Raw genomic sequence first — 14,665 nt, 5'->3', positions numbered from 1 at the left:
TCATCATATTATTGTAGAGAGAGAGAGATAGAAACTCCAAAAGGTTAATGGGGATTTTGGGTTGTTAAAGAGGCAATCCGAACAAAACGGGAATGTTTAACAGATGATGGGTTTCAGTTTCCACGACCTTATTATTATTATTCCTAAAGTAATTATTTTTCTTTATTTTATTTTATTTTTGCCTAATTAAGTTATTAAAATGGAAAGAAGAAAAGGGGTAACTCTCTGGATGAGCAAAGAATCAGACAAAAAATCTGGTAAAAGAAGCTCACTAAGATATTTTTGATTTTTTTTCCCCTTGTCACGCAACAATAGTGAAACCTGTTGTTCCCGTTTTGTGTTTCTCTAAATTTTCTTTTATTGATTTATGCTTATTTATTCACGAGTAGGCCACTTCGATTCGAACGTTATTTTGGCTCGTTTAGTTCACGTATTTAAATTTTTAATTTAAATTGATATATGACTTTATGTGAAATTTTTTTATTATAAATAAAAAAATTAAATGTGAAATTTTTTTTACTATAATTCTAAACTCAAATTAATAAAATAAACGGAGCTTTTATCCTTTCTTACAAATTAACGTTTTATTCAAGAACTAATTAGACGTATGTTGTTTTGGTCCTTTATCTTGATAAATCTATTATTCTTAATATGGACATTTTGGAACGAAAAATGAAAATATATTGGATATATATAAGATATTGGCTTTTATTTTTTGGGCATAAACAAACTCTTATAACATAAAGCTATGAAATCTAGAGTGAAATAATTATGTTATATGACCGTGTCTCCTTTTTTTTTTCTTTTTTTTTTTTATCTTCTTGATTAGCTTATCCTCTTGTCTTTTATATGATTTCAATGTCATTGCCCCCCTTTTTTTTCCTGAGTGAGACTATTCATTTGCCTATTCAACTGAAATCTAAAAAAGGACGCACAACCAATCATAAAGCTTTCGAGAGTGAAGATAAGAAAAGGATTTGGCTTGTATTCTAGTATTTGGTTTTAGTATTATCTATTTCTTCCTTAAAATAATATGTGATGGACAAACTTTCTACACCACCACTTCACTTGACCAACATTTTAAAATGCTTGACAATTGAACGTAGACTACAAACCTAACTCTTGACTGGAACAAATAATAATAATAAAAAAAAATATCTCACTTCATTGGTATTGCGAATAGAACTTGTCTTAGACTGGAACATGTAAAAAATAAAAAATAAATCTTATGTAATTATAATTTTTAAAAGATGTAATATTGTTTTGTAGATAAATTATTTATTCTCACATTTTTAGAAAACCATTGTTGCATATATTTTTTTATATCCTCTACTTACATGTTTCATGCTTTTATAAATGACTTAAGGCCTTTCCCATAATTATTATTATTATTATTATTATTTCGTTTCTAGATTTGTTGTGTTAACAATTGAAGCGTTTCTTCAATTCCACGTCTATAACTTCTTCCAGTATTTAATTCAAATCCATTTTCCACGTCACCTGTTTAATGATAAAAAATGGTTGTGGGGGACTTGTAATTGTACGTTATTGCATTTATTATCAATATATAAAGAAAACAGCTCATGCCTATGAATATTCCTCATTATTGTATCTCAGTTTTTCCATGCACGCTTGCTTTCAAGACTCAACAAAGTTTAATATATAATATGCATGGCGTGCTTTGACTATTGCGATAGAAAACAACAAATACAATGAAAAATAAAATATTAATTCATTAATTGAACAGCACTAAACAAGTTGAGATAAATATTCCCAAAGTGAAAAAATGTTGCATTTTTTTTTTCACATTTCTCTCGTGTTTTGTAATCCATATTCACTGCTCGACCATGTTACAATGATATATTAAAATATAATGGTGAATGTGTGATATATATATTCTCTCACATACAAAACTCAACGAGATAATTATAAATCCCCAAATGCCAATATTTCTAGTTCTACTCATTCAAAACAATAATAATAATATTATTATTATTAATATTGCCGCTTTTGAATTGTATTTATGTACGTACAATATCTATAGAATATATATATATATAGGCAATTCTGCCACGTCATAATGTAAGATTTTTGGCATAATTTATTTGGTCTCACCATTTAGAAATCAAATGTTTACTTTGCGGATTTGAGTTTTCAATTTGAGTTGAGATGTGACATTTTCTGAGAGTTTTTACTGTAGTAAAAAAAGTTAGATGTGACATTTTCTAAGAGTTTTTTACTATAGAAACTTAAAATTAAAAACTCAAATCGGTTAAATGAACGATGTATAATCAATTTGCAACAATCTAGGTCCATTGTCTTATTTATTACAAGTATTTCTAAGTCTTGCCGACAGAAATCATATTAATGTTGGATATTTCAAGTAATAATGTAGATCTACTCTTGCAAGCCAACTCTTTACACATCAGTCTTTTTATCTTTTATAATTTTCAGATGTCTTTGGTTGAATTAGCACTTCTAGTATGCTGAAACGGAAGAAAAAAAGAAGAACCTGAATGAGAAAGAGAAAAAGGGAAAGCAAAAAAGAAAAGGTATAAAAGGAATATATATATATATATAAAACTTAAGCAATACATTGTGATTTCTATTGTCCTTGGACAAGGCAAAACATTCTTCTTGATGAAGTCTGCGTAACATGGATTGAAGGAAGCAACAATTCAAACAAAGTATCAAGTTGTAAATAAATTAATTCATAATTAAACAAAGTAACAAATTATATATTGCAAAAAAAAAAAAAAAAAAAAAAAAAAAAAAAAACGAGAGAGAGAGAGATATACTAAAAGAGACCTACGAAGTAGCTGGATTACCCAAGTGAAAACATCGATTGAAGGAAGCAACAATTCAAAGAAAGTAACAAGTTTAGCCCCCCAAAAAAAGTAAATAAATAAATTAATAATTAAACAAAGTAACAAATTATATATTGCAAAAAAAAAAAAAGAAATGAAGAGAGAGAGAGACTAAAAGAAATCTACGAAGTAGCTGGATTACCCAAGTGAAGTACCGTCCAAGGATGCTATAAATGTTGATACTCCGGCCATTGCACCAGCGATTAAAAGTACACATATAATTGAATAAGATTAACTCCAAATATTTATCTTGGAAATCAACCACTTTTGGCCTGTAGTTATTCACTTGTATCATTTTCATATGTAAATGAATTTAAATTATTTGACAAATAGTATATTATTATCTTATAGTACTTGTGCCTTTAATTAACCCATCCATTGACTCGCAGGAAAACTTTGTATGAATTTTCTCGGTCTTCACACGAGAAGAAGTCAACTGAAACCGACAAGTTCATTTGCGAGAAAGAAAAATGAACTTCATGTCGTATTGTTTGTGTCAAGAGCGACGTCGATTATCTAAGAGAAAATCACGCCGGCAGCCCTTTATTTGAGTCAAAAATTTAAAAAAAGTAACTCGAATTATAATATTATTCAAGTTCATGTTCTTTTAAGTTTGAATTTGAGTTTGGGACTAAAATTTAAGTTCAAGTTTCTCCTTCAACTTGAGTTCAGAAATTCAAACTCAAATTAATAAACAATATTTTTTATATTCTTAAAAATGCTATAACTTTTTCGTTTTAATTCTGATTGAGATGATTTTTTTTCTATGCGTTGACAACGAAAAGACGAATAAAACCCCACTCAAATACCATATTAAAATTTTCCATCAGCATTGAGTTTTTATTAAAATACTATATAAATACAAATTCAAGTTTTGACTCATTCAAACACAAACTCAAAAAGATTCTTATCTCAAACCATAACTCAAATGTACACAACCAAACACAAACTCAAGTTACAACTTCAACTCAAGTTATAACTCAAACTCAACTCAAAATCTGTACTCTAATCACTTAACTCAAAAACGGTAAAAGAACAGCCCAAGATCTTTCGAGAAAAAAGAATTAACTTCATTAAATTTTTAGGGTAATGGAATAGTCTCTCTCAATTCTTTAGTAAGGTGGCACTGACACGTAAGAACTCCAAGAAGTCAAATTTTTATGTTAAAATTGCAAAATTTACTTTTAAAAAATATGAATTTTTACTCATTATTATTGATTAGTACTTTTTGTCAGCGCAATTATTTAATTAAATTGTTATTAATTAAGAATAAAAGGTAAAAATTATGATTTTGTATTTATTAAGGGTATTTATTAAGATTATCTAAGAGTAGTTATATTTACACCTTAAAAATTCATAGATGTCCCTACTAATTAATGTTAATCTAATAGAGATTTGAAAAATCTATCGTTTTATAGAGATAATTTCATAATATTTATTTAACCCTTTCATACCCCCGCCTACTTTTAATCTTGATTTTATTTTAAAAAATAATATAATTTATTTCAACTATTAATGTTATATTTTCTTTTTTAAAATTAATGCAATTCTTTTTATATTTATTTATCAATTGTTTTCATCTTAGAACCTCTTCCTCCTTCCTTTTTTTTAATGATGTCAATCCAATAAAATCAAAGCCTCCAAAACACAAAAACATCTAGATGCAATTTTTTTTTTTTAAACAATACAATGATGTTGATGTATATAAAGGCTCAACGACTATCTATTGTATATTCACAAAATAAGATAGATGCTCATAAAGTATTAGATAAAATGGGTAGAAGATACATTAAAAAAAAAAAAAAAAAAAAAAAACCCTCAAGGACTATCTAAATTAAAAGTTTCTTTCGTGACAACATCACTTCCTACCAACTCATGAAACACAGCTAAATAAGAATTTGCCCATCCAGATGCACAAGGATGCTAATCGACTATATAATACTTGTAGGTCTTCGTTTCTTCTTTTTTAAATTGGTTATGATTTGTGATTTAGTATAAAACAAAAGTGGGGCTATGTTTATTGCTTTGAAAAACACTTTCCTATATTATAGTTAATTTAGGTGTATATTTATTTGAAAAGATATTTATTTCTATTAATTATAAGTAATTTGGGGGTAGTTTTATTGTAGGATAAAATTATAATAAATATAAATTATGAATTGATAGGGGTATTAATGAATATAGTGGTTGCAAATATAATTATTCTTACCCAATTTTTAATCAACCTTATTTCCCAACCCAAAAATAAATACTACTTGATACTAACTAAACAAGCCGGGGTGTTTGGTAGAGGGATTCGTTCTCTGATTCGAATCATGATTCGTGATTCGCTACAGTATTTTCTCTCATAAAAAATACACGTAAATCAAAAATAGTTCGAATCACATGATTTGAATTCTCCAACCAAACGAAAATAGTCCAATACACTTAAGCCCAACATCCTAACTCTTTACGCCTTTACATTAACGGGAAAAAAAAATCAAAATACCAGTCAATATGATAAAAATATATATTATTTATGTCACATCACTTAAAATAAATAATTAACAATTAATTAATAAGAAGAAAATTAAAGAAAATAATAATATTTAATTATTTAAAATGACATAAATAATAATTTTAAAAAAATAATGACAAACTATTTACTTTTCTCTTACATTAACCATCAAAAAAGAAAAAAAAAACTAAAAATAAAAAATAAAAAAGTCAACTTCCTCTACAAGACTATATACTCCAATGGGCCCTTCAGCTTCACATTATTTCTCCTTTTTTATTTTCAACTACAAGGGAAGGGGAAGGGTTTGATTAATATAAAAACAAAAAAAAAAACAAAAAAAAACAAACAAACAAACGAAAACAACCTAGAGGACAATCTCCTAATATAAGAAGAGGTAGATAGAAAAATATAGGGAAATAGTAGGAAATAGGTTAATATGAAAAGTTTACGAAAGTATATAGGCTAACTTTTAGTTATAGAAATTAATAAGCCATAACTTTTTAAGTTATGGTTTATAACCAGATAAGTTATGGACAAACTTGTCAAGTTATGGTTCATAGCCAGACAAATTATGGATAAAAATTAGGAATAACTTGTCAAGTTATAGACGAAAACAGTAATTTGGCCTATTTATTAACTTATGTAAACTATTGGCCTATTAATTTTAATTTATCTTAAGTCTTGGTCTATTTCTCTCTTTCTCTAAAAAATATATCATTACTTAACAGTCAACAACAAACAGTCTATTGCAAACCCTAGGGGCCTTCTTTTGGCCGCCAGTTGCAGATGCTGCGGTCATACGGCTGCGGTTGTTCTTCTTCAGCACAGCCTAACGGTTGCAGCAAGTAACACCTGACGCCGACTGTGGCAAAAGCTGCCACCGACCAAAACTTCAAAAAAAAAAAAAAAATCTTCTAGCAGCCTGAGGCTGCCATTGCTTTTTTTTTTTTTTTTTTTTTTTTTTGGCTGGACCACCCAACTCACGATCAAACATCTCTTTGCTTTTTTTTTTTTTTTTAAAAAAAAAAAAATTTTTTACGGCCCGGGGCCCCCCTTTTTTTTTTTTTTTTTTTTTTTTTTATATTGTCATGGCCATCAACCATGACTGTCCATGTCGGTGCCGCCAACAAAGGTTGCCACCGACCAATTTACTTATTAGGTTGAAAATTAACTCAAATTGTCTAAAAAAATTTTAAAACTATAATATCCAATTTTGCATAAATTTCATCCGGAATCATGGAAGAAAACCACAAGAAAAATAACTAAAATTGTTCTCAAATCCAACAACACCAAACCCGAAATTGTTAAATTCGAGAACACCAAAATAATCATGGATCAAAAATAAATTCAATATGAAGAGGCTCAAATACCACTTGTTAGAAAATATCATTTGGTGAAAATGTCACCCAATAAAATTCAAAAACATTCATGTTGGATCACCAAGAATCAATAGATCAATAAGCAGAAGTGTACCTAAATCCATGACAATAAATTACTCTCTAGAGCCGTGCTGTTTGTCTTCTAGATCAACACGTTTTTTAGAGAATTCTTTAGCTTTCTCACTTCGCTATGATGAGATGTCAGAAAGAATAGAATGTCACATGTGATCTGGGGACCCTAACCACTATATATAGATAACTTCCCTGTTATCTTTTAGTATTTCTATTTTAGTACATCATAAAAATAGAAATTACCCTTAAGTCTTTATATATTAAATACCCACATCCTATAAGATATATTAAAGTATAAATTAGTCAAACCTCAACAGATCACTTTTAAATAGACTTAATCTTATATGACAGTCTATAACACATAATTATTTATATATAAGCCTAATATTAAATTAAGAATCCAGTACGATGGCCATCAGACCATACATGGCCTTCATTAAAGGCACGCCAACGACAAGAGGATTGGTCAAAGTAAACAAAGGGAAGCTCGTTATGGGCCAACAATAGCTTCCTTTGGGGCTGTACTTTGCCCAAAACGCAAGAACAATGACGATGATCACCTTCGAAATGACGTCGGCACCAATGAAGGGCAAGTTCCACAAGAAAGGATCGACATGCGCCATGAATTCGAAGGTAAAAAGTGGGAGAGTAAAGAAACAAACTAAGCGGTTTATAGCATCACATTGTTCGGGGGTGAAAATCTTCCACCATTTCACAGAGCCATAACCTAATATTAGGGCAACATAGAGGGGAAACATGGCTTCCACGACCTGGTTCTAATCTCTGTTATGAACCCCAAAAAAAATGAAAGAAAAAAACTGAGTAACTATTACAAGGATATTGTTACTTGTTAATTAGTAATATGTGTACTTCGGGTATTTATATTATTTGCATGCAAGGAGAGTACAAAGCCAAGTTTGTTCCTTTTTCTTTTATTATCTTTTTATCGTTCATGTTTTGTGTTTGGAATGGAGAAGTTTTATTTAGTGCTTATAAAGCATTTTTTTCCCCTTAATAGAATTGAAATATATTGTGTTGGTGGATGAATAGGATTCTATACTGTGGATTCTTGAAGAGTGACATAATAACGTTTTTTCTGTGAGTGCATGGAAGTGTAAAGTTGTACATAATAAGGTTTTTATGGAAAACCCCGATGTCGTTTATTTATTAGGGAAAAGAACAAGGTCCTTGTTTGTAAGTACTAATATATAAGCGCGTTTATCAAACAGTAATAATGAATGTTTCTACCAAAAAAATAAATGTTTCTACAGGAAAAAATAATAAATGCAATGTCACTCTTGTGTAACAAGAAAACGACATGTTCTTTCCTTCGGGAGGAAACGACAAACCATTTTGTAAAATAAAGCGATAAGCGAGAAAAACGACATATGTGGTTTATCTGAAATAAAGATTGTTTGTTATTTTCCTTGAATAAAAGAAATAACAGTAAAGTAACATCCAGAAAGTATTGTTGGATTTATATAAGTTTCAGCGCCCATTAACTCTCTCATTTCAAATATTGGAAAAACTAAAATTATGCAATACAAACTGCAGAATTTTATTGCTATATTTGGTACCAATTTTAAGTTCTCATTATTTTATTAATAGGTATTTAAAAAATGCCATATGATTATTATTATTATCTTTATTATTATTAATCGAATCAGCTGAGGATTGCTAGTATCTGCTTGCAACTTACTGGCATGGCTAGTTGGAGAATAAAACAAAAATATCGGTCGTCCTTCTCCTTTGTATTGAAACGTCTTTAATAATATTTAAGAATAGAAATTAGTAATAATATTCACTGTTTAGCTGGTTGGTGAATATAAAGAAAACTAATTTGACAGCAGAGGGAATCTTACAGTGATATGGGAATATCGAAGCCTAGGCCTCTTGCAGATTACTATGATCCTGTTAAAGATTACAAATGGCTCTGGCAAACTAGTATAGAGAATTTACTTAATCCAAAATTTTTTGCTGAAATTTACTTAATCCAACATAGTTTCGAGGTAAAAATATTGAAACTGAAAGAGGTGCTTTCTCTCAATTAATTATAAACATGTAAAAGGGTTAATGTATAAAATCCAATAAAATATAATAAGCGATCAACACTGGAAGTGACACCAGCATGCCAAAGATAACCCTGCCATTAAGATGAGAACAGAAAGATATCAGTATAATGTTTGTTTCCCAAAAGTATACTATAATAAAATTTAATACAATTATTGGACTTTTCTACGGTTGATAGGATGGACATATATGTATATATATATATATGTGTGTGTGTGTGTGTGTGTGTGTGGAGGTCAAATAACAGGCGTTTGTTTTATGTAATAATGATTTCTAATCAGTGACGAAGCCAAAAATATTGATAGGGGGCTAATAATTACGATAAATATTAAACTGAAAATCAATAATTATTAAATAATATGATTATTCTCAACATGATTTATGCCCTAAATGCTGCACAATAACTTTATCATTGAGGTCATTGAATATGTCTATTTCAATATATACAAGTGAATTGTCATTCATCGTTAATTTCTCATTCAATTTTTTTATTAGCAAGATAAAAAGTAGAAAAACTTAAGATAGATAACTTTAGCACATCCTAACAAAATTGGTACTTAATTTCCATTTGATTGTAGGGTTGATCATTAATAATATTTATACTAAAAATGTACTCTATCAACAATAATAACAACAACAAGTTTAACTATTAAATGACAAATGACAACAAAAGAAATTAAATGTTATAAAAATATCACAATATATTATTGTGTATTCTTTATTTTTTAGAAGAGGATTTGTACACTAGTGGGAAAAAAGAACCAAAAAATGAGAGAAAAAAACATATAAACATACATTAATAAATAATCCAAGCTATTATTAAAAAAGAAATAATCTTGTTAAGTACTTAAGGAAATTATTTAGCTCTAGCTCAAAGTAAAATTCTTCAATTTTGAGAGCAATGAAATAAAATTTTAAACTTTTCAGAGGGGCTATATATAAATTTGATATAAATAAATATATATAATTATGAGTAGGAAAAAGTTGCTCAATAATGGATATAATAACATAAAGACGAATTATTTGTAACACTTTTCAAAGTCATGTTACTTAAAATAAAAATGTCATGTTAAGTTTTAATGTATATATGTAGGACCAGTGTTACTAATACTAATATGTTTTTATATAAAGCCAGGAATTTATTTTTCCTAATCATAAAAAGGAACTCATGAGTTTGAGATTAAGCCGACTTACGCAGTGCTGAGTACTTCGGCATGCAATCCATATTCTTTAGCAAAAATGAAGGATGTGATGGACTGTGGCAAGGCAGCCTGCAACAGAATTTTTTGCGTAATTAATAACAAGATGAAGTAGAAAACTTAAAACGATCGAAATGTTTGTGTGGAACCATGACGATAAGCATTTCAAGTGTGGTTAATTTATAAATATTAAATTTAAGTCTAATTTATATATATTTGCATGTCCTAAAACAAAGTTGAAAGTCCTACTCAAAAAAAAAAAAAAAAATTTGAAGTCAAATATATATATGATCAGGATAAAACTCAAACAAAAAAGTTTTGACAAAAAAATAAATTAAACAGAAAAAAGAAGAGGCCCATATATAGAGTTGAGAGCTAGTCAGAGATGACAGAAGCATATTAGAAGCTGTTCCACTGAAACAACTAACAAGGATCCTACAAAGCTCTTCATGAACATTCCATACTTTTATTTTGTACTATAGTGTGTTTTCTTATTAAACTATGATATCTGGACTAAACAGTGGGAAACACACGAAAAATGTTGTATATGTGTGTCACGTATAGCGAGTCAATATATATTCCTATATATATTGCATCACAAATAATGGACATCAACCAAAAAGAAAACAATAAAATTTTAGTATACCTTTCGTAGCCGGCCGTACTAGCTATAATATAAGTCAGGACCACAAACTAACAAGTTTTTTTTTGCGAGTAAAGAAAAGCAAAAGAGATATGCAAGGGGTGTGTAATAACTAATAAAAAACAGAGGACTTACCTGAATGATAGCTACGCGCAGAACATCACCATGCAAACCAGCGGCTATGGCCCCAATAGCCATAGCTGCGGGTCCCGCGATAAACCTCAAAACCATCCCAAACACTGTTAGCCGCGCGCCACATGCAATCGTCTTTTCTTGCATCGCCATAAAAACACCTGCAAAATTGATTACCGAATTATTAATTAACCCTGACAAAAAAATCATATCATACTAAAGTTTTGATCGAGTTTGACCATGAAAATCTAACAACAGGGAAACATTTGATAACGACAAAAAAAAAAAAAAAAAAAAACGGAGGACGGTCTCACCCATGCTAAACATGGCAGTGCCTGTCCCAGCTTTCGACATGATCAAAATAGAACCCTCAAGTATGCTCGGCATCTCTAAATGCCACCTGCATGCATTTTTAAGAGAAAATCAAAACCTCAATTACAAAAAACGTATAGCGTTCATTTAGTTCATAGGTCTAAACAGAAATTTAAATTTTGTGATAGAAAATACTGTTTAAAAAAAAAAAGTTTCATCAGTAGTTTAAACTTATCGAATATATTTTTCAATACCTGTTGGCGATCAGAGCCCAAATGATTCCAATATAAACCGCATAAGAGTTGGGATTCATGGCAAGTTTCAGCCACACAACCTTCATCAACGACCAGAACGACGGCCTATCACTACTATTCACGACGTCTTCTTCCAAATCCTTTCCCTGATCACCATTACTTGCGTTAGAAGTAACTCCTAAACCGGTCCGTCTAAACTCCAATACGAACAAGAGAATAGTTAGCCATATGATGGCCTGAACGACCGACGACTGAACGACAAGATCGACGGCCATTGGACCGTACATGGCCTTCATCAAAGGCACGCCAACGACAAGAGAATTGGTCAAAGTACACAAAGAGAAGCTCGTTATGGACCAACAATAGCTTCCTTTGGGGCTGCACTTTGCCCAAAACGCAAGAACAATCACGATGATCACCTTCGAAATGACGTCGGCACCAATGAAGGGCAAGTTCCACAAGAAAGGATCGACATGCGCCGTGAATTCGAAGGTAAAAATTGGGAGAGTAAAGAAACAAACTAAGCGGTTTATAGCACCACATTGTTCGGGTGTGAAAATCTTCCACCATTTCACAGAGCCATAACCTAATATTAGGGCAACATAGAGGGGAAACATGGCTTCCACCACCTTGTAAGCATCTTGCCAACGTATCATATTTGGTTCTAATCTCTGTTATGAACCCCAAAAAAAAAAAATGAGAAAAAAAACTGAGCAACTATTACAAGGATATTGTTACTTGTTAATTGGTAATATGTGTACTTCGGGTATTTATATTATTTGCATGCAAGGAGAGTACAAAGCCAAGTTTGTTCCTTTTTCTTTTACTTCTCTTTTTGTCGTTTATGTTTTATGTTTTGAATGGAGGAGTTTTATTTAGTGCGTATAAAGCATATTTTTCTCTTATGATTTTATAGAATTGAAATATATTGTGTTGGTGGGATTATATGCTTCTATACTGTGGATTCTTGAAGAGTGACATAATAAGGTTTTTTCTGTGAGTGCATGGAAGTGTAAAGTTGCTTTCACCATGGGTTTGTGTAATATTATGTGTGTGTATGAATAAACAATGGTCAGCAATGATCTATAATTATATATAGAATAAGGAATGAGGTCCAGCGATTATTCCACCCATCTTTGCAAACAAGTTTTGTGATGAATTGTTATATCCTATAATAAGAACTTGTAATTATTTATCATATTCTTATCGTTACACCCTAGTGGGGGATTAGAATTTCATGTTGATTTGTGAGATTAAGAAGGGTACTGACACGTAATAATCATACATGGAAAACATTTGGAATAGAGAACAACCAGCTTATGGTAATGAAATCAATGATTTATAAAAACATTTTATCTTTCTAAAGCTATATTGAATTACGTTGAAGCTGCCATTTGCTCCTAGTAAAGGTATTAGTAAGTATATATGTATGCCCTGATCACTACTTATAATCAAATCAAATACACTCTTTTGTAATGATGAGAAATTAAAAAAGAAATAAAGGAAAAAAAAAGCATATAGAATCAGTTCCATGTTCATATAGTTCGGTTGTAGTAGTACACATATATCCTGGTCGAATGCAATTCTGTTTTTCTTGCTTTTCAAGCAAAATAATAACGAACGTTAATATCCAATGGAATGCGAAATTACTGAACGTGGAAAAAGTGATTTTTTTGAGCCAGTTGGCTGAGTTGACAGATTTCTTCTTTAAATACTTGGATGGTTTAGGACTAGCTAAAATATACTTCTTTGTGCATGCATGGTAAAGTGATCTATTAAATAACCTATGCCCACTTGAGCACTTACTAATGTCACTAAAAAGTTGGGTCTGACAACTAGTGCAATATGTAAAACATTAGTGAACATAGAATTGTTTTTTTTTTTTTTTTTTTTGAGAAAACAAAATATGTCATCATTAAAGTGGCATTATTTTATTTTTGTTACTGTTATATATTTATCTTATGTCACTAATGATCTATAGGTTATCTTTTCGTAGTGATATCAAAATTTTATATAATAATATAAATAATAAAATTAGAAAAAACAACGTTAAATTTAATTTTTTTTTTTTCAGTATTTTATGTGCATTAATTAAGTCCACAAAACAATAGTAGACAGCAGAAAACTAGGAGAAGATAGGCTCAAAATCTTTTTTGTACTTTTGCATATAATATAAAGCTATATATATATATATATATATATATATATATTCCGTCTTATGATGTATGCATGGTTGATTTTGTCAAGTGACAGTAGTACGTACTGCGTGTGGTTGTCAATTCCTGCTTACATGTTTTTTGCTTAATGCATGAGAATTATGGCATCCCGCTTTTCTTCATTACGGAAGAATTTCTTCTTGCTTGCTTTTCTTTTTCTTTCTTTAGTTTCACTTAATTCTAACCGCTCGAACAAATACTAATTGTAATGCAGAAACTAAAAGAAAGTGGCATACATATAATTGCATATGCTTTTTCACCCTGGTTGAGAAAGTTGTATACAATTTGTCTTTGTCCATGTTTAAGGGCTTCTCACAATAGAATATCGTTACTTTTAAGACAATACTACTCAATACTCTGTCTCCATTGCATTTCTTGTTTTTTCTCCTATCGAGGCATAGAGATCAAATACCATGTAGAAAAAAAGGGAAATAGCATGATCAAATTAATATTAATATCAAATTGTCCAATAAACTACTTACTTTGTTCAACCATTAATATTTCACTAAACAAAGTGTTTGACTTCCGCAAGTGAGAAGAAAGTATAATCTCATTTAGATAAAGGCTTAATTTGATATTGCTGTAGATGTTGGAAAAATTACTTTTAGATATGCTGAAAAAAAAAACAATTGTTATAAAAAATAACTAAGTGTTTGGCAAACTATAATTATAGTAGCTGTGCTGGTTCCAAAATCAGTGTAATAGCGTTTAGTAAATTATGATATTGAATTGATATGGATAGTTAAAAATTACGACTATATTATATTATATTATAATATAATATATATAATTACAATATAATATATATTTAATATTATATTTAATATAATAAAAAAACTATTATTATATAATATATTATATCATTATAATATAGAATATAATATTATTATTAAAATACTTAATATAATTATAATATTATAAAAATATTATAATATTACATAAAAAATATTAATATTTCAGTTATAATATAATTAAAAATTACAACTATATTATATTATATTATATTATATAATCATTATTATAT

The 14,665-nt window shown here is 29.5% G+C and overlaps 1 protein-coding gene across 1 annotated transcript; it reads right to left on the bottom strand.

Annotated features, from left to right (window-relative positions):
• Nucleotides 1–8,806: 8,806 nt before the first annotated feature.
• LOC21398229 (auxin efflux carrier component 5) lies at nt 8,807–12,117 on the bottom strand. Its single transcript, XM_010112761.2, has 5 exons — nt 11,426–12,117; nt 11,174–11,259; nt 10,863–11,020; nt 10,080–10,156; nt 8,807–8,958 (listed from the first exon to the last, which is right to left on the bottom strand). Exons 1-5 carry the CDS (start codon nt 12,079–12,081, stop codon nt 8,886–8,888), a joined length of 1,050 nt encoding a protein of 349 aa, XP_010111063.2. The 5' UTR covers nt 12,082–12,117; the 3' UTR covers nt 8,807–8,885.
• Between the last annotated feature and the right edge of the window lie 2,548 nt (nt 12,118–14,665).

The sequence above is a fragment of the Morus notabilis genome, unplaced genomic scaffold (genome assembly GCF_000414095.1).
Source record: "Morus notabilis unplaced genomic scaffold, ASM41409v2 Scaffold120, whole genome shotgun sequence".
NCBI lineage: Eukaryota > Viridiplantae > Streptophyta > Magnoliopsida > Rosales > Moraceae > Morus > Morus notabilis.
This window is presented reverse-complemented; position numbering and strand designations above follow the sequence as displayed.